The 20100-nt window shown below is 64.1% G+C and overlaps 1 protein-coding gene across 1 annotated transcript in view; it reads right to left on the reverse strand.

The window, feature by feature from the left end:
- Positions 1-6343: 6343 nt before the first annotated feature.
- The window catches only part of HMCN2 (hemicentin 2), a gene marked incomplete at its 5' end in the record, with an annotated part of 130533 nt that continues 116776 nt past the window's right edge, over positions 6344-20100 (reverse strand). The window contains 13 exon segments of the mRNA XM_084899127.1: positions 6344-7450; positions 8090-8216; positions 9063-9182; positions 9847-10167; positions 10587-10715; positions 10978-11112; positions 12030-12089; positions 12971-13208; positions 13464-13585; positions 13692-13829; positions 14509-14658; positions 16798-17067; positions 18697-18778. Coding sequence (XP_084755253.1) covers positions 7108-7450; positions 8090-8216; positions 9063-9182; positions 9847-10167; positions 10587-10715; positions 10978-11112; positions 12030-12089; positions 12971-13208; positions 13464-13585; positions 13692-13829; positions 14509-14658; positions 16798-17067; positions 18697-18778 — 2235 coding nt within the window. The 3' untranslated portion in view covers positions 6344-7107.

Here is a 20100-nt window from a genome sequence, read left to right on the forward strand (position 1 = left end):
CCCCGCCCCTCCGAGCGCGGCTCCCTCCCCGCCACCTGCGTGGGCCCAGCGGCCTCGCCCTCCGCTATTCCCATCCCCCCCGCCCGGCCCCCTCCCTTGCCGCCCCCGCTCCGGAGGGACCGGGCATCGCCTCCCTCCCTGGCACCAGGCGGAGGCTCCGGGGCCCTGCAGGGGCTGAGCCCGCGGGTGGCAGGGGCGCAGCCCTGCAGCTGAGCCTTGCCAGCCTGCCAGGCAGAGGGTGGGGAGCACAGCCGGTGGGAGTGGGGATCAGAGTGGGGACCAAAGCCAGTGAGTTTCCTGCCACTTGGGTCTTGGCTGGGCTTTCACCCCCTCACCCCCCTGAGAGCCCCCTGACCCCCACTGTCCCTGGAGCCGCACCCCATTGTCCCCCGGAGGCGGAGGCGGCACTAGGACGTCTGGTTTCATTTCCGTCCAGGATGGGGTCCTGGCACCTGCCCACACTGCCCAGGGCAGCGGGACCTGGCCACCAGAAGACTGGCTGACTGCTGTTCCCCTCCCTCCTGAGCTGTGACCTGGGTCTGACCTCCAGAGGCTCCGTGCCTCCCTCTCTGGGGGGGTGGGGGGGGCTGCATGCCACCAGCGACCACCTTCTTGCCAGGAGGCAATGGCAGCTGGCCCCGCAGGCCACTCGGCCGCCCCTCTGGGCCTCCCACACGTGCAGGGAGCCAGGGGGGAGCGTTCAGGGACAGCCCGGCCCAGGGCAGGGGCTGGGCAGGTCCCCCAGAGCTGCCCCACGGCTTCACCCCTCAACTCCATGTTCTGTCCTCATGTCTTACACTCAGATGTCGCTGTCCAGCGGCAGTGGAGAGGAACACGGAGGCCATCAGGCCCTCCAGACACAGCCCCCTCAGGGGGAGGCAGGTGCGGGGGGGGGGGGGAGGGGCAGGCGAGGGCGGCGGGGGGGGGGGGGGGGACGCGGGTGTGGAAGAGAGCTCAGGCCAGCGCTCCCCCTGGAGCTGGGCCTCAGCCACAGCCTCGGGGTGTCACCACAGGCCTTTATTCTCCTGCTGGTGTTTGCTCTCATGGCCACCCTGTTTGCTACTGTCACCCCCATTTAAAATATATATTTTATTGATTTTTTACAGGGAGGAAGAGAGAGGGATAGATAGAAACATTGATGAGAGAGAAACATCAATCAGCTGCCTCTTGCACACCCCCTACCGGGGATGTGCCCGCAACCAAGGCTCATGCCCTTGACCGGAATCGAACCCGGATCTTTCAGTCCGCAGGCTGACGCTCTATCCACTGAGCCAAACCGGTTTCGGCTATCACCCCCATTTTGCACACAAGAACCGCAGCACAGAGAGAGCGTGCTTTTCCCCAAGGCCACACCGCATGGAGTGGCAGACCAGGCCCGGGCCCAGTGTCGGCCACGCTGCCCAAACCCTCTGCTCCAGTTTAGGCTCGAGCTCAGTCAGAGGAGCCAGGGCCCAGGCCCGGGGCCACGGCTGCGGGCACATGGACTCCTTGCGTTGCTGCGAAATGGCTGAGGCCCAGGGCACGGCCCCTTCCCGCGGCACACACGCTGGCGACACAGGCGCGGTGAGATCACAGCTGTCCCGAGAGGAAAACAGGGCCCCAACTGCCAGCGGGGGCCCTGCCCTCTGGCACGGGGTCGATGTTTGCCCCGAGGCAGAGATCAAGGTGAGAGGCGACTGGCCGGCTCCTGAGTGAGCTGCTTTTCACCTCCCCCAGGTGGGCATCCATCCTGTGCCAGGTGGGCATCCATCCTGTGCCAGGTGGGCATCCATCCGCTGCCAGCCCCACCCTGCAGAGCGGCTCCTGGCCCCGGGGCTGGGGCACGACCAGAGGGCATCCCCGACCTGGGGCTCAGCCACCATGGCCTTGCCTTTCCCTCATCCACCTTCTCAAGGAGCCCCCTCCACACCCAGGGAAGCGACCTTGGGCAGCACCTCTAAAAGCACAGCAGCACCCAGGCCTGACCAGGTGGAGAAACTGAGGCAGTGGAGGCTGAGATTTTTAAAAAAATATATATATTTTATTGACTTTTTTTACAGAGAGGAAGGGAGAGGGATAGAGCGACACATCGATCAGCTGCTTCCTGCATACTCCTTACTGGGGATGTGCCTGCAACCAAGACACATGCCCTTGACCGGAATCGAACCTGGGACCCTTCAGTCCAAAGGCTGACGCACTATCCACTGCGCCAAACCTGCGAGGGCTACACTAAGTCTTGACATCCGTGTATGTCTTCTTTCCAGCTCTGTCTTGCTTCAAACTGCTCTGGCTAGTCTAGGTCCTTTGCATTGAAGAGTAGAGACAGCTCGTGTGTTTATGGAAAAGGCCTGCTGGGATTTTGACTGGGGATGTCCGTCAGTCTACCGGGCATCTTAACATGATGAGTCTTTTGATCTGTGGTCACGGCATCTATCTCCATTTTTTGTGTATCTCTACAATTTTTTCAGAACTAAAAAATAAAAGTAAAAAAACACACCCCACACCTTAAAACTTCGTAAGTATTAACTGCTATTGACACGAGCAATGGAAAAGAAGTGCAGACCGCGGGCCCGTCTCTCAGCGGCTGCATCCGAATGACCTGCAGTTGGGGTGAGTTTCATTTTTGTTTCAAATCAGGGGCGTACCTCTGAGATCGCGCGGACACATATCCCCCGAGCGCCACTCAGCAGCTCCTTTCTTTGAAGCGAAACCCCAGGTGGGATCGCCGAAGCAGGCCTCAGAGCCAGAAGAGCTGGCGCTGCATTGGGTCCCTGTGGGTGCCCGTGTTAGAGATGCTCAGGCTTCTAGAGAATTCTTGGGAGTTTATCTGAGCCAAACCGAGGACAGGGACCAGGAAGCCAGCTCCCGGTGGGCGGAGGAAATGTCCGGAGAGGGGCGGTTTGCACCTGTTTCACACGCTGGAATCAAAGGGGATCAGACGGGAGGCTGGATGATGGCAAGGAATCCGTTCATGTCCTAGCGCGATCATGGCGTGGTGGATGTGTGCTTTGGAAGGTTTTTTCAGTCCAGAGACGGATTCTCGAATTAATGATGAAAAGGATCTTTAGGAACACTTGCTGTCACGCGTAGGGTCAAAGCCAGCGCCCCAGCCCGCAATGGCCCAGCGGCGCTGCCTGCGTGGTTTCTCCAATGTGTTGAGCTTTTTCTTGACTTACGGTCCTTGCACATCCTGGGCCTTGGGGGTGGCTCTGACCCTACCCCCCTCCACCAGCTGGGTCCCCGTCACAGCCTGTGTCCTGGGCTGGCCCCGGAGGGTGGATGCCTGATGTTCCATCAATAACATGGAGGGACGTGCAACCCCAGGGGCTGGAGGGTTCATATTGTGACCTACGAGCCCTTCTCTCTCTGCCTCTGCTGTTGTCTCCTTGGGCCGCCGTCTCCTCTCGCCTGCGCCTCTGCAGGGGACACCGCACCCGCCTCCCCCCTGGGCTCGCCACCTCCTCCAGGCCTCCCCGCACGCTGCAGCCACGGGCTCCCCTAAGGGTGGGCGTTGACGTGCATGGCCACGTGGCCACCTGCTGAAGGGCACACGCAGTGGACGTGACCTCCCTGACTCCCCCAGCGGCCAACAGACACCGATGCCGCCTGTGCAGCTGCCCCTGGAGCAGGCCCCTCCGGCCCCGTCTCCCCGCTGCCACTCCGGGCTCTGCATGGGCAGGTGCTGGAGGGGCCTGGGTGGCAGACATCCCAAGCACCCTGACCTGCCGCCACCTCCCGGCTGGCACCAGGAGCCACGGTGCCGCCGCCCAGGCTGACCTGGCCGGAGGAACAGAGCGTGTCCTCCGGGCGGGACCCCGCCCAGGGGAACACAGAGTCCAGTTCTTGGAAAAGCTGCATCACGGAGTTTAATGAGTGACCCGCAGGGTTGTTTTCCAGCCCCGAGGGCTCAGAGGGGCCCCGCAGGTCAGGTGGCCCGGGGGCTGGGCCGCTGGCGGGGAGCCCCGGGCCCACGACAGCCAGCCCCTGGCGGAGCAGGAGTGGAGACACCCCTCGGAGCCGGCTCCTGTACTGGCTGGCCATCCCCGGGCAAGGGGGCGGGGGCCGACGGGGCGGGGGAGCGGCCGGCCGGGCCTCACGCCTGGATTCAAGGCCGAGGCTGCCAGGGGCTGGCTGTGTGACTGAGCCATCACTTCTTCCGCCAGCCCCGGGTCAGACCGCAGAGGGAGGTTTAGGGGAAGGTGTGGAGGAGGGAGGTCACACTGGCCGGCACACCCTCCTCTCCATCCTGCTCCTGCCCTCCCGCCTCCCTCCTCTGAGCGTGGAGGCGGGGCGGCCCGGAGGCTGGAGCCTGGGCTGTGGAGGCAGGTGGGTCTGAGTTGAGTCCCCCTTTTCTCCTCCAGGCTGTGGGAGCTTGGACGAGTGGCTCACCTTCTCTGAGCCGCATTCTCTCCTCCGTGAAATGGGCACCCTATTTTTTGTCTCTGGAACTACGGGGCGGGGGGCGGGGTGGGGGTGGGGGGGCTCCTGTACTAAATATAAATTAAACTCAGATCCACGGGGCCCGGACACTGAACGAACAGGGGTGCTGCCACCACGAAGGGCCAGCGTCAGACTGGGGAGAGGCAGGCAGAGAGGGCAGGCAGAGGGAGGCCTCGGTCCCTCCACCCCGCAGGCCTCGCCTCTGCTGCAGGCCTCCTCGGCTGCGAGGCCCAGGCTCCATAAAAAATTAACAGCCCCGCAGAGGGCAGGGTTCATAGGTCACAGTATGAACCCTCCAGCCCCCGGGGTTGCACAAAGGGGCCTGTTCAGCCCACGGAAGGGCCTCCCGGTGGGGCCCTGGACAGACGGCATGGGAGGGCCTGGGACGCCCTTACCCCACTTCTTGCCAGCTGCCCCCCGTCTCCCCTCCTCCCAGCCTGAAATCCCGCCAGCAGAGACTCTGAGGTTCAAACCACCTGCTTTTGCAAAGCCGGCACATTAAGGAAGGCTTTTGCGCTTGTGAATGGGTGGGAAGTCAAAAGAAGCTGATTCCGCCGCCTGTGAAAGTGACGTGAACTTCAAACGTGCGTGTCCGCAAAGCAGCTGCGTTGGTCCATGTGCTGGCGGCGGCTGCTCCGGTGACGCAATGGGGAGGGGGTAGTTTTGACAGAGACTCTATGTCGTGCGAAGCCCAAACTACTCACTGCCTGGCCCTTTCACAGGAAATGCGCGCAGACTCTCCTGGTTGAAAAGGAGCCGGCTCTGCAGGTGGCCGTGCTCTGGGGAAGATCGGATCGGGCTGCTGGGCTGGAGTCAGGAGTTAGCCTGGCCTAACCTTTCCCCAGCCACCGATCAGGCACCGGACCAGGCCCTGTCTCCCCGCTGAGCCTCCTTTTCTCCATCTGGAAAATGGGCTCAGCGATTTCCCCTCCGTTCACCCCAGTATTGCGGGAACCTTCTGATCGTCATTGACCCCTTAAGGAGGAATGACGGACGGCTGTCCCCATCAGGGGAAGCCAGGGGAGGCGACAGTGCAGGAAAGACAGCCGCTCTCCAGGGCCAGCTGGCAGGGTGGTGGGTCTCTGACACAGGGGCTGCCGCCCGGTCAGGAAGGGGGGCAGGGGCGGGGGTGGGAGAAGCCACCCTGGGGCTCAGACCCTGTCCCTGCGCACTGGAGACACGCCGGGGCACACGAGGGTTCTTATCCCGTCCCTCCCCGACTCATACTCCTCAGAGCCAAAGTCCCCACAGGGGCCCGAAGGCCACAGGACCTGCCTCTGGGATGGCCTCCCTCTTCCCCTCCCCTTCCCTCCCATCCCAGCCTCCCTACCTGCAGCCTCCCCACCTCCTGGTCAGACCGCCCTGCCCCCCACCCCCACCCCCGCTATGTAGCTTCCTGCCCCCCTTTCTTCATGCCTTAGCTGGACCACCAGCTTCTCAGGAACCGCCCCCCACCCCCCCAACTGGTCTGATAAAAACTGCCCCCAGCCCTGGCCCGATACAACATCGGCCTGAGGACTCGAGGGTCCCAGGTTCAATTCTGGTCAAGGGCACGTACCTGAGTGGCAGGCTCCTCCCAGGCCAGGGCCCTGGCCGGGGGCTTGCAGGAGGCAACCAATCGGTGTGTCTCTCTCTCACATGGATGTTTCTCTGTCTTCCCCTCTCTCTCCCACTCTCTCTAAAAATCAATGGGAAAATATCCTCAGGTGAGGCCTAACAAAAACAAGACAGAACAAAACAACCCCCGATGGCTATTGGTGCAACCAATGCCTTTCCTTCTCATGCAATTCTCCCCACGACCCTGTGGGCTGGGTGGCTGCTGCCATATTCATATTTTTGGACGAGGGCCCCCCTGCCCAGAGGGAGCCAGGCTGCCCCTCCTGATCACGCAAAGAACCGGATGAAGACACCGAGCTGGGGAGAAAGAAGCGCTTTTATGATGAAAACACACACCCCTGGGCCCGGGGACCGGGCAGGTGTGGTCCGGAGGCAGGTGCTGCCAGCCCGAGCCTGCCCCTGCCCTGCGGTGCCCTGGACACTGCGTCCTCCCCGGCCCAGGTCGCTGGGGCCTGGGGCAGGCCTGGAGGCGCTCAGACCCACAGGCCTCACCCCACTTCTGCCTGCGGGCTGTGTCCCCGGCCTTCGGGGCTCCGCCCCCACGGGAGCAGGGAGCGTAGGGACAGCTCAGGTCCTCGCTGTCCTGGGTCAAGGCTGCACGCAGGGCAGGGTGGTGTTGACTGAGAGTCCCGATGACGCACGGAGGCGGGAGGAGAGGACACCCCTTACGCAAGGGGCCCCTGTCCCGCCGCAGCCTGGCCTGGGCCGGGCCGGTTACTCTAGCTCCTCCCCACCCCATCCCGGAGGTCTGGGGGGCTGCCCCCCTCAGTAGGGGAAGGGGACCCCCGCTCAGTAGGGGAAGGGGGACCCCCGCTCAGTAGGGGAAGGGGACACCCCTCAGTAGGGGTAGGGGGACCCCCTCAGTAGGGGAAGGGGACCCCCCTCAGTAGGGGAAGGGAAACCCCCGCTCAGTAGGGGTAGGGGGACCCGCTCAGTAGGGGTAGGGGGACCCCCTCAGTAGGGGAAGGGGACCCGCCTCAGTAGGGGAAGGGAAACCCCCGCTCAGTAGGGGTAGGGGGACCCGCTCAGTAGGGGTAGGGGGACCCCCTCAGTAGGGGAAGGGGACCCGCCTCAGTAGGGGTAGGGGGACACGGCGATGAGCAGCACGTAGAGGCTCTGGTGGCGCGGGGCGGCGGCCCGCACGGTCAGGCGGTAGAGGCCGGCGCGGGTGAGCGGGCGGCGGGTGTACACGGCGCCCAGGCCGGCGCGCAGCAGGCGCAGCTCGAAGGGGCTGCGGGGGTCGGGCTGCAGCACGCTGAGCTCCGTGCGATTGGCGGGCTCTCCGGCCTCGGAGAAGGCGGCCAGGCGCGCCACGTGATGGTGGGCGCGCACCCCGAGGGGCAGCGGCAGCAGCTTGTACTGCAGCGTGGCCGGGCCGGCGCCGCAGTCCAGCGAGCAGCGCCGGAAGCACGTCCTGGGGGGGGGGGGGCAGATGCACAGGCTCGGGGTGCCGTCCAGCACCGGCTGCCCAGAAACCGGACCGCCCCCCACACTTAGCTCCCCACCCGCCCCCACCCCTTCCCTGCTCTGCAGATGTCCCCAGCAGCCATCCCTTGCTCCCCTAATGCCTTGTCCACAAGCACCACTGCCAGCCCATTTTACAGATCGGCAAAGGAAGGCCCAAGGAGGCCAGGTCCCAGCCACAGGGCAGCCCAGCAAGCACAGTGGTGGTGGAGATGTGTGTGTGTGTTTGCGTGTCTGTGTGTGTTCCTGTGTCCAGGGCTGTGCGTGTTCATGTGTCCGCACAAGTGAACATGGTCCCACCTCCCAGCCCTCCGTCCTGGGTGCCCAGTGCTCCCTGCTCATCTGACGTATCCCCGTGGGAGCTGACGGTGCCCAGGCAAGCTGGCACCCAGAGTGTGTGCAGGCAGGGGCGGTGCACGAGGGCACCCTGCCCAGCGGGCAGAGGCGCTGCCCTGGAGTTCAGGCAGGGCTGACCCCGCGGTGCCTGCGGCATGGCCTGGAGGAGGGCCGGCCTGTGGGAGCCGGAGGGTGAGCTACAGCCCTGCAGAGAACACCCCTCACCCCCACCCCCTGCCCACTTGGCCCGTACCCTGGGCTGGAGCCCTGCCGGTAGGTGGCGGGGCAGGGCGTGTCCACGCACTGGTAGCTGCCGCGGGTGTTGAAGCACATCTGGCCGGGCCCGCACTCGATGCCCTCCTCCTCGCACTCGTTGATGTCTGCGGGGAGGCGGGGAGGCGGGGAAAGGGGAAGGGGTGAGAGGCTGGAGCAGAGGCGGGGAAGGCAGGCACCGGCAGGGCACGGCGGGCTGGCTGGGAGACATGGCTATGGAGGGGGAGGGAGGGGGGCAGCCTTCTCTCCTTGTCCCCGCCAGCCTGTCCCAGACAGCCCAGCCCATGGGCTCCAGCACCCCCATCTCCCCGGGGCATGGCGGGGGCACCCTGGGGACTCCTGAGCCTGGGAGAGAGGAGGGCTGCCCTCTGCCCCGGAGTGCCCACTGTCCATGGGCAGAGTGCCCTGGTCCTTGGGTGTCCCAGCTTCTCAGAGGACAGCCCCTGACCCCATGGCGGAGGGTGAAGAGCAGGGGCAGGCAGGCGGGCGGGCCTCCCACGGAATGGTGGGGAGCATGGCCGGCCCCCCTGAGCAGTGGCAGGGGAAGTGCTCGGACTCGGGGGCTGAAGGCTTCTCTGACAATGCACGCAGCAGCCGTCCTGCTGGGAGCGCTGGCTCTGAGCCCACCTGCCACTGGTCTCATCCGGGCACTTAGGGGCGGCTGTGTCAGCCCCTCACCAGGAGCTGAGGCTCAGAGAGGGGGAGTGCGTTGCCCAGGGACACACAGCAGAGCTGCGGCAGACCCCCAGGGCTGGAGAGCCTGCCCATGCCATCTGAGCTCCGTGTGGCATGTGGGGCCCGGCCTGGCGGTGGGCACCTCTGAGCTTGTCCCCCCGCCCTCCCTCGGATCAATCACAGGTGGAGGTGTGGAGGGGGAGCTGGAGAGCGGGCTGCGAGAGGGTGCCCCTGCCCAAAGCCTGCCCTGCCCCTCTGGCGTCTGGGCAGCAGCTCACCCTGGCAGTTCTTCCCACTGGGGAGGAGGCGGTAGCCGGAGGGGCAGAGGCACCGGTAGCTGCCCTCGGTGTTCTGGCAGGCATGCTGGCACAGGCTCCGCACCTGGCACTCATCCAGGTCTGGCCGGGGCATCGGTGGTGGTGGTGGTGGTAGTGGTGGTGGTGGTGGTAGAGGCAGAGATACACGCTGAGTCACAGATGCCCATGTGGCCACTCGCTTGCCCGCCATGACTTAGGTGGCCCTCCCTTGTCCCTGCCCTGCCCCACTGACTCTGGATTCGGGGGTTAGCAGGGTCCAGGGCTTGGTGGGCCCGGGGAGTGGGGAGCTCTGTCCTGTCCGCCTCAAGGCCTTGTGGGGCGGGGGGCACCCCCCTCCAGCCGAGCCTGTCATCCAGGCAGGAGCCCCAAAGCACGTCCACCCTCCAGGTCCCGCCCTTCGCCTCTGCAGCCGGGCGCTGACCGGGTCCCCACCGGTCTCTGTTCACATCCTCGTGTGAACCTGGAACCCACTCCTTCATCCTCAAACCTCCCTCCCTGCGGTGCCACCTCCGTGCGGCCAGAGGAGTGTTTCTCAAAGTGGGTTCCTGGGACACTGGGCAATAAATGGTTTAGAAAATCCTCTACTCCCTTCTGGAAGGCCCTTCCCACTGGCACGGCCAGGGCGCTGAGAGCACTCCCACACCTGCCCATGAGCCCTGGGCATCTGAACACGGGGCACAGTGCCCACACCCTAACCTAGGAGCCCCAGACAACATCGTGGGTGCGTCCCGGGGCGTGGTCTTACCGATGCAGACGCCGTTCTGCCGGATGAAGCCCGGGGGGCACCAGGCCCGGCCCATGCTGCTCAGGGTCCCGGGGTGTGGCCTCAGGGAGACCCAGGCGTGGTAGGCACCCCCGGGGAGGAGGGCTCGGGGCCGCGGCCAGGGCACCAAGGAGCCCAGGTGGCTGACGGTGGTCACGTTGGGCACACTCCGCCCCACTGGGGTGCAGGCCTTGCCGTCCGGGAGGAGGGCGTGGCCCGGCGGGCACAGGCAGCGGAAGCCGCCCTGGAGGTTGTGGCACTGGAAGGCACAGGGCCTGGGCAGCTGCAGGCACTCGTTGATGTCTGGAAGGAGGGAGGAGGGGGCGGGCCGAGGGCCGAGGGAGGCTCAGGGCTCGCACAGCTGCCTGGCCTTGCCTAGAAGCCAACTGCCTCCTCTCTCCCCCTCTCCCTCCTGCCTCCACTGCTCAGAGGACTCATCCCCTCCGACCCCCCGACTCTGAGCTGAATCCCAGGGACCAGCTGTCCTTCAGCCTCTCCCTCCAGGGTCCTGGAGAGGCCCCTCCTTCTTCCTAAGCTTCTCGGAGACCTGCCCACCTCTCTCCACCCTCCTCCCCCTGGGCTCCCCTGGAAGGTGACCTTGCAGGGCAGAGGTGAGGTCTGGGGGACAGGCGGGCAGGGATCCGGGCACATGGCTGCCTGGCTATTTGGTTACTCATGGCACGTCGCTCTGGTGGTGAACACTCCCTGCTTGTGTCCCATACCGAGGCAGGGCAGGCCGGGGCCCTGGGTCCGGTACCCCCGGGGGCAGCTGCAGCGGTGCCCGCCCAGGCTGTTCGCACAGATCTGCGTGTAGTGACATTCGTCGGACCCCTCCAGGCACTCGTCCACATCTGGGAGGCAGGGGAAGCGGCAGCGGATATGGCACAGTCTGCCATCCGGACCTGGCCCCCTTCACTGGACAGATGGCAAGCCCGAGGCCCGAAGAGACCCTCCCGGGGCCAGCAGCCAGGCCAGGCCCAGCGCAGACCCCTGGGGCCCGGCTCAGGCTCCCTCCCTGCCTCACCGTGCCCCGTCAAGAGGGTACCATTTCCCAGAAGGCCCAGCGTCCCAGTGACAGTGAACCCTGGACAACCCCCCCCCCGTGCCCGGCACCTTCACAGTCAGCCCCGTCAGCGGCCAGCCGGAAGCCAGGCCCACAGTCCGGGAGGCAGCGGTAGGACCCCAGCAGGTTCACGCAGCGCTGCCCCTCTGGGCAAAGGTCAGAAGGCCACGCACACTCGTCCACATCTGGGAGCAGACAGAGACGGGGCCACGTGAACAGGAGCCCCCAGACCCCCAACCCCAACTCTGGTCTGGCTTCCCCACACTGGCTTAGTCTCAGCCCCAGAACCCCAGGGACGAAGGTCGCGGCCCTCCTGTGAGCTCTGTCTGTCACCTTGGCACCTCCACAAGCACAGAGCCCCCCGGGGTCTGAGGCTGCCTCTGATGGAGGCTTTGGACGATGCCCCGTGGGCACCGAATGAGGTGTAGCAATGCCAGGCCCCGGTGGTGGGAGTGGAGGGACAGATCGGGAGTCAGAGTCCGGACAGTGCCCTAGGTCAGATTCGTTGTCTAGCAACTTGGCTGAGGGGACAGGCAGAGCCAGGAAGGGGCGCAGGGGTCAGCTCACCTCCAACCCCAGGAGACTAGAAACTGCTGTTGGGTGAGGGGCAGCTGGCAAGGCTGTGCCAGGCTCGGCGGGCACGAACGCCCTGAGCCCGGGGGGCCACGTGGATGTCTCTGGGATCCCCATCACCCCCAGCACCTGAGCCTCTCCCCCTCTGGCCCTCCTCACAGGAAGTGCCCGTGGGAACAGGGCATAGAACCCCCGCTGGCATCCAGTGGCCCCGGAACAGACCACCCCCTGGGTGACTCTAAAATGACCTCCCACCTCCTCACACACCCGGGCCAGGTCCAGGGGAGCCTGTGCCCGGGGCCACCCGCCTCTGCAGCGCCTGTCGCCCCCGGCCGGGGCGAAGCCAGCGGGCAGGCGCAGGAGAAGCGGCCGGGCAGGGGTGGCGGGAGCGGGAGCAGGGGCTGGGCCCACGGGAGCCCTCGCCCCTGTGTGCGGCCGGACAGCTGGTGGGCCCCAAGCACAGGCCCTCCTGACAGCTGCCCAGGCTGAGGCCCCCCCTCCCCTCTGCCAGGCAGGGCCAGGCGCTCACCCGCGCAGAACTCTCCCTGCGAGTCCGGCTCGAAGCCCTCGGGGCAGCCTTCGTTCTCCTCTGCAAGCAGAGAGGACAGGGTGCCAGGGACAGGGGTCAGGCCGAGGTCCCCTCATCTCTGTCCCGAGTCCTGCCAGCCCCCAGGTGTCAGCAGGCCCACTCCCAGCCCAGCTGCGGCTGTGGGTCATGTCATGAGGGGCTCACGCGGGCTGGCCCGACCGAGGCTGGCATTCACCGAAATCATTAATGAAGGCAAAGCAGGAGACCGCACAGGTGAAGCTGCGGTCCTGACAGGGCAGAGGGGCCCGGGAAGGGACAGCACCCTTCATCAAGCAGCCACTGGGTGCCGGGGGTGGGGGGAGGTTACAGAGACAGCACCTCTACTCCCGCACCCTGCGAGGCAGGCGGTGCCATGCCCATTTCACAGATGGGCACATGGAGGCTCAGAGAGGCCTGGGCTCTGCCCCTGGGTCTCCCAGCCGAGGAGTGGGGCGGCTGGGTTGGAACCGGGGTCTTCTGCCTGACCTCAAAACTATCCTCTTACAACTGCCCCATGTTCAAGGTTAAACCACGCTAACAGGCATGTTTTTAGCCGCCAGGGAGTGAGAACGGGTGGCTTGTTCACCCCGGCCGCCAGGGGATCGGAGGGGGGTCTCTGGTGCAGGCACCCTGGGAGGAAGGCAGGGATGACTCAAGTCTTGGCCCTCAGCATGGGGGTGGTTTGGACCTTGATCTTGGGGCCCGAGGGTTTGAACAGGAGCAGCCTGCACAGCTGTGCCCCCGCTGGGGTGCGGACGGATGGGTGGATGGAAACAGGGGTGAGCTGTTTCAGTCCCGAGTCTCTGGTCTCCGGTCCGGGCGGGCAGGGCGCCCTCAGCCAGGTGCCTCTGAGGCTGTCCTGCTGTGAGCAGGGCGGGGGGTGGGGACAGGCAGGGCCTCACCGGCTCGCAGGGCGGTGGAGAGCTGGAAGCGCAGGGCCTCGGCCGCGGGGTCGAAGGCCGCGCTGACGGCGGAGGCCTGCAGGTGCTGCACCAGCTGGGGCTGCGGGCCCCGCGCCGCCTCGTACTGGATGCTGTGGTTGCAGTGCAGGGACACGGGCCGGCTGCCCTGCAGGAAGCGCTGCATGGAGCCCGCGAAGAGCCGGCCGGGCCCCGTCTGCACGTACTGCTCCTCGAAGTCCTGGGGGAGCAGGGAGAGGGAGAACGCCTGGGACTGCAACTTCCAACAGCGCCGCCTCCAGCCACCGGCAGCCTCGGCCGGTCATGGGACGGGGAGAACGGCCCCAGAGGTCCAGAGGCTGGGCCCCGAGCATCTTCCTACTCGCCCCCCAAAGTCCAAGGCCAGGCCCCGCCCCAGGCCCTGCGGGGTGTCAGGATGGTCGCAGGCAGGACCCCATGGACTCTCCCGCAGCCCTCTGCGCCCGGGCTGGCGCACCTGCGCTCGGAGCTCTGCGTCGGCCAGGCTCTCGGGGAGGAGGCCGTGGACTGCCACGTCCAGGAGCAGGAGGCCGTCGGGATCCAGGCCCCGGGCCACCTGGGTCATCGCCAGCCGCTCCCCTGCAAGCCAGCCCCATCCAGCCGGAGTCACCGCGGAGCGAGGCCCTGGGCCCGGGCCCAGCCCTCCCCACCCCCCACCCCCGCCCACCTGGGGCACCCCACTCACCTGTAGAGAACTCCATGTGCGACTCCTGCCGGAAGCTGCCCCCCGTCAGGGAGTGGCCGTTCAGGGCGTCGCCACGCTCTCCGGCCAGTGCCCAGTAGAGGGGGCCGATGGCGACCACGAGGACCCGCATCAGAGGCCCTGGGTGGGGCGGGGCGGGGAGGCCAGATGCTGAGGGGGCCAGGCTTCTCCTCAAGGCCCCCCTGGCACTCCCCAGGAGCGCTCAGCCCCAAGGTGACCTGGGCCCGCGACTGGACCGGACCCAGTGGCAGAGGCCAGTCGCTACCTCGTGGAGGAGGTGTGAAATCAGCAGGGCTTTTATACACCGAAGTGCATGGAACGTGCTGCCATTTTACTCAGTTCCACCAACACTGGGGGCAGCTAGGTCACCCCGGAGCCTGGGACTGCACAGCCCCCTGGTGGTCAGTGCATGTCATAGCAACCAGTCATTCCAATGTCTGGTCGATTTGCATGTTAGCCTTTTATGATATAGTATGTATGTACATGTTCCTCATCTGAGGACATGCTTAGAGAGAGGGAGAGAGGAACATTGATGTGAGAAACATTGACTGGTTGCCTCCTTACAGGGAATCGAACTGGCAACCTTTTAGTTCCCTGGACAGCACTCCAACCAGCCGAGTCACTGCAGCTAGTCTCTGTCTACCTTTAAATGCACTCGCTCTGTTTTGTTCGGGGGTTCTGGGTGGCTTGGGCTCAGCTCTTAGAGGTGGCTGCACTTCCTCCGGGAGCCGGGCTGGAGCGGCCTCGGAGCCCAGGCTGTGCCTCCTCCCGGCTCTGCGCGGGGCCGGTCCCCACTCACCCACACTCGCAGGGACGTGGTCGATGCTGCTCCGGAAGGTGGTGAGCCCCGAGCGCGCCTCCTGCTGCACGCTGGCGTTGAGAGTGGCCACGCCAAGCTCCTGGCCGTTGATCACCCCGATCACGCTGCCCCGGGCCCCCTGGGGCTGCCCTGGGAGGAAGGAGAGCCGCTATGACATTACCACCGCCGGGCCCTCAGCGTAAGCAGCTGCTGTACCTGTTTCCCGGAGGAGCGGCTGAGGCTCAGAGAGGTGACGTAACTTGCCCACGGGCACCCTGCTGGTGGGTGATGGTACCAGCTACCAACTCTGGCTCCACCATCACCTGCCTGGAAACTGGGGCCTCCACACCACACCTGAGTTGGCTTGTCTATCAAATGAGGGGGTGGGACCAAAGACATGCCCCAAACCTGTTGGCGTGCTGGAGGAGCCAGGCCGAGGGGCAGGGCACCAAGCCAGGTGCTGAATGCCACCACCGGAATGCCCCCCATGCCAGCAGTGCCCTTAGCTCCAGCTGCCCTGCAGTGGACCTGGCTGGCGGACGGTTGGGGGGGGTCACTCAGGAGGGCTGGGGTTGAAGGAGCCGCCAGGATGTCTGGAAGCAGACGCCCTTCCGCGCTAATCGGACTGATGGCGTGGGCACGGGGCTGCTGCCTCCGGCCAGCTGCCTCGTTTGGCAGATGGCATTCCAGGGGGAGAGACACAGAAGGCAGCCTGCCTCGGCCCTCACGGCTCTCCGGGGAAATTAGCAACCAATTGCCCACCATCTGTCTGAAGACATAACATCAGACAGAACCGCCGGGCTCCTAATTGGGTAAATTCGGGGCGGGTGAGTTCTGGAATCCAGGAAGTGGCGCCGTTTCCTGCAGTCCAGAGCTGGGGTCTGGCCAGAGGCTGCCAGCAGGGACGTCTCTGGTCAGTATCTGCTGCCCTGTGGTCATGGCAGGGCCGGAAAATGGCCACGGACCTGCCCTTGGCCTTGTCATGCAGGGATGAGGCAGAGAGTGGGAGCTGCGGATAAGAGAGCAACAGCATGGCCCTCAGGGGCTTAAAAAGGGGGAACTGGACAGGAATGACAAGTCATGGGGTGACTCAGCAGCCACCTGTTTCCCACAAGGCCAGGATGGGCCCCCCAAGACTCCTGGGAAAGGAGAGAAGACAAGTCCCTGGTGAGGGGGCCTCAAAGCCGCTGCGCACCGTTTACCTGGCGATGCCGCTTTAAGAATTTTGTTTCCCTCGAAGACATTTAGCTGTAGGGTGGGCCACGGTGTGGTTCTGGGGGACACTGGGAACAAACCTGTGGCTGGTTTCCCAAAGCCAACGACAATGACGCTGGGAACGCCGCTGTGGAATGGCATGGAGCCGGGGAGACAGTGCGGCCTGGGCTTCCTGCCATGGAGTGCCCCCTGGCACCCCAGGCCACGCAGGTGGTAGAGACGCCTGTCTGTGCGATCTCAGCCATAAGAGGAAAAGCCTATCTCATCACTGATATTTCTCTTCCTTTCTTTCTCTCTCTCTCCCTCTCTTTCTCCTTTCCTCTCTGAAATCAATAAAAATATCTTTTAAAAAATAAAAAAAAATAAAAACGTAAGGAGACCATTATGTCCTCCTAAAAAGGTATGTTGGATTTTTCAAGTGTCAAGTCCAAGTTCCTGAGCCGCTGCCTGGGACAGGGTTCTGTGGGGAAGGAAGTTGCATCGTGTGCAGCAATAGATTAGTGATGTCTGCCATGGGCAGGGCCAGAGAGACAGAGCCACAAATGGGGGGTATTCACAGAAACAACAGGAGCCCAGAAATGATACTCAGTGACTTCCCATCTGTCAGGCTGGGCATGTTATGGAGTCTCAGAATAGCCATCTCATCCGTTTTAAAGTGTGGGCTGCCCCAAGCGGGGAGGATACTGACTGCAGAGGCCGACAGACCGGCAGGGGTGGTACCGCTGGGAACATCCGTGGCTACTGGGCACCCACCCGGCCAGGCAGAGCTGCCGTGTCCAGAGAGAGGACCTGGGTCTGTGCCAGGTGAGCTGAAGAGCCCGAGTCCCTGGTCGAACATGAGCTGCGAACTGGGAGCATCTCGGACCCTCGGTTCTCTGACTGCAGGGGAGAGGGCAGACACCACGCCCCACGAGGCCCTCCCAGCTGGTTCGTTCGATGTTGGTGACCCTCAGCAAAGGGAAGAGCTGGGGAGCTAGCAGGACAGGGGGCCCGGTCCCCCACAGACGACACACAGACCCCCATTCGGCAGGAGATCCCGCCTCGGCCCGCGGGCTGGGCCGGGACGCCGCGCACCTGTCACAACCAGGGACGCCCTGGCGGTGGCGGAGCCCAGGAGGTTGTGAGCGACGCACTCGTAGGTGCCCGCGTCCCCCGCCTCCACTCGCTCCAGCCACAGGCTCCCGTCCGGCAGGGGCCGCAGCCGCCGGCCGGCCCGCAGGGGCTGCCCCGCACGCAGCCACTCCACCGTGGGCGCCGGCTCGCCAGCGGCCTGGCACCGCAGGGCCACGTCGTGCCCTGATCTCGCGGTCACGTCCTGGGGCTCCACCTGGAACACGGGGGCACCTGCGGGAGGCCCGGGCAGCTTTCAGGAACGTTCTATTCCTTCCAGGTGTTCAAGCGGCACACTCATCTCAACAGAACGGAAGGCACAGAGGCAGAGGCAGAGAACCACAGGAGACCCCGGGCCAATGCCCTTCCCGTAGGGCCTTCCGGACACCGTCTCCTTGTGGGGACGTGACCACGGTGCCCGCAGGGCTCGGCGGCTGAGCGTCAGCCTAGGAACCAGGAGGTCGCGGTTTGATTCCTGGTCAGGACACAGGCCCGGGTTTTGGGGGCTTGATCCCTAGTGTGGGGTGTGCAGGCGGCAGCCAATCAATGATTCTCTCTCGTCATTGATGTTTCTCTCTCTCTCTCTCCTTCCCCCTTCCTCTCTGAAATCAATACAAATATATTTTAAAAAAAGAATGTGACCAGTGTCCTCCCTCCTTTCCTCCCTCCCTCCCTCTTTCCTCCCTCCCTGCCCCCATTCTAGTAGAGATCATGATCCCCTTTCATGTCATTAAATATCATCTTCTGGGGCTGCATGGTGCTGCGTGGCTGGTTCTGTCATGGCCCCCCTCCCCCCCGTAGCCACCCCCCACCTCGGGACATTGGGGTGCTTTCCAATGGGGGGGCCTCTTGCCGGTGCTGCCGTTATCTGATGCCACGTCCCTGGTGAGTGCTTCTCACCAAGCCGCTGCTTCGCCCTCTGCGTTCTCTCTGAACGATGGTCCTTCCTGTCCACGGACGGCCACGCCCGCGGGACACCGCCATGAGGACGCCGGGAAAGGCCGTGCAGGTGAGGAGGCGGCGCGGGACGCACTCGCAGGTGGAAGCGGACACTGGACCACGGGCCGTGGGGACACTGCCCAGCGCATCCGTCTCCCGTGGCCACTGGAACCCGTGCCGGAGGCCGGGAGCCCCTCGCCAGGTGTTTCCGGGTGAATCCGGGCTCCAGGGGACCATGGCTCCATGCCTGCCCTCGTAGCCACTAGGGCTGCAGCAAGTCTGGCTCAGGCCTTTGCCTTCGCACGTGTTCTTTTTGCTCGAACATCCCCCCGATTGTCACTGGATGCCGCCTTCTCATCCTTTGGATCTTAAAACTTCAACGTCACCCCTTCTGCAAGCCCTCTCCTTATCAACCCCCTCCCCCCCGATTGCCTGAACTTGGGACCACCCCACAGCCACGCAGACGCCTCCATAAAGCTTTGTCGCCTTCAATTTCCCGCCAGTTTGGCTGTGATGCGTGTGGGTGCGGACTTCCTTGAGTTTCTCTCCGTTTCTTGAACTTGTGGGTTCATGTCTTTTGAGGAACATGAGGCCCCTCCGAGGCTCAGCCTGTGCTCTGCACACTGCACGCTGCCTGGCCAATCCAGGGCTGTTACGATGAGCTTGGTGCAGCTCTGAGTTTTGAGTCCCCCTGGGCTTGGCTGTGGGGTCCCCGGTGCTTGTTAGCCCCGACCCCGACTCCCAGTCCGCCCCGGGGGATAGTCCACAGGACTTCGATGTGGGAATTCCAAGTCCCAGCCCTGCCTCTCGCCTCCATTCTTATCAGAGCGCCCGGGCCATACCAGCCCCGCCTCGGCACAGCCTTTCCTGGACGCCCCCTCAAACCGTCCCACCCCGGGCCCCGAGCGGGAGGCGGGCACTCACTCTGCAGCAGGAGGACCACCACCTTCTCCGCGGCGCCCATCTCGTTCTCTGCCAGGCACTGGTACCGCCCCGAGTCGCCCATCTGCAGGTGGCACAGGGGAGGACATGGTGTTCAGGAGGACGACGGGGAGAGGAGCCGCTTGGCACAGCGGGGCACAGCTGGGCTGTCTGGAGCCAGGCCCATCTAACCAGGAGGCAGCTCAGAGCCTAACCAGCCAAGGGCTCACAGACTCCTCACAATGTCTCATCAGAGGGGCCCGCGTGGCCCCTCGTCAATAGACATCCACAGAGAATCCACCCCTTCACACCTGGAACCTGGGGATGGGGTGGGGGAGGGGACGACTGAGGCCACGGACTCCGGGGGGGGGGAGGGGTGCATGCTGCAAAAGGAGATTGAGAGCGCCTCTCCCAACCGTGTACGCTGAGGTATTATCACTCCATGGTGCACGCTGAGGGATCCGTTAGGAAAAGAGGCCCATGGTCCAGTAAGTGTGGGAATACCCAGTGGGTGAGTAAAAAGCCATACAAGCGCCAGGCCTCCTCAGGGTGTTTCCTGGGCCTGTTTGCACGGCCCCTTCTCCAGAGAGGAGGCAGGTGGCCGTGTTTCCCTGCTTAGCGGCAGGGAAGTTGTGTTCACAGGCCATCGCGACCATGGATGGTGACAGCTCACTTCAGGGTGGATGCACTGCCCCGAGAGAGAGCGGCCTGTGGCCAGAGTCCATGCCCAGAGACAGTACCACAGAAGCAGCTTCGGAGGGACTGTCCACCAGAGGACAGTATTTCAACACCACCCTACCAGGGTGACAGCCCTCTAGGACTCCCAATGGCGTTTTCTTTTCAGAGGCCTAGAATTCATTACGAGGGTGCTGTTACCAGAATACACACAAGAGGGTGCTATGGAAACCCCCTTACTAGAGTGCTGATCTCCGAATGTCCAAAGGGGGTGCTACTGCATCTAATCCCATACTAATGTGCCACAGGCAAGGTTCCAGGACCAAACTGGAATTTCAACTAAATTACAAAACAATTATCCTGAAGTTAGTGATCGGAAGGCAGACACCTTGGTTTCCTGTGCTGAGTCATTCCCTCAAGCAGGGGAGTGTACCTTTCTCAGGCAGACCATGCTGCCCAGGAGGTTTCTGCCTTGGGGTAAGACAGTTGACCTACCCTATGGGAAACACATCTAGCCCCATGGTGTGGAGTTTCTGAGGACCATTAAGTGACTAAGAATAACCATCAACCTCAGGCAGAAGGAATTGCCCCACCCTTTTGGAAAACCTCTCACCACAATTGCCTGAGGACTACTCAAGACTGAATCCAATCAGTCTGCAGGCAGAGGTCTCTGGATGCTTTGGGTCTTTGCCTGATCTAATTAGTCAGAAACAGCGTCTGACACTGTCCAGC

The sequence above is a fragment of the Pipistrellus hanaki genome (assembly GCF_964339955.1).
Source record: "Pipistrellus hanaki genome assembly, chromosome: 11".
NCBI lineage: Eukaryota > Metazoa > Chordata > Mammalia > Chiroptera > Vespertilionidae > Pipistrellus > Pipistrellus hanaki.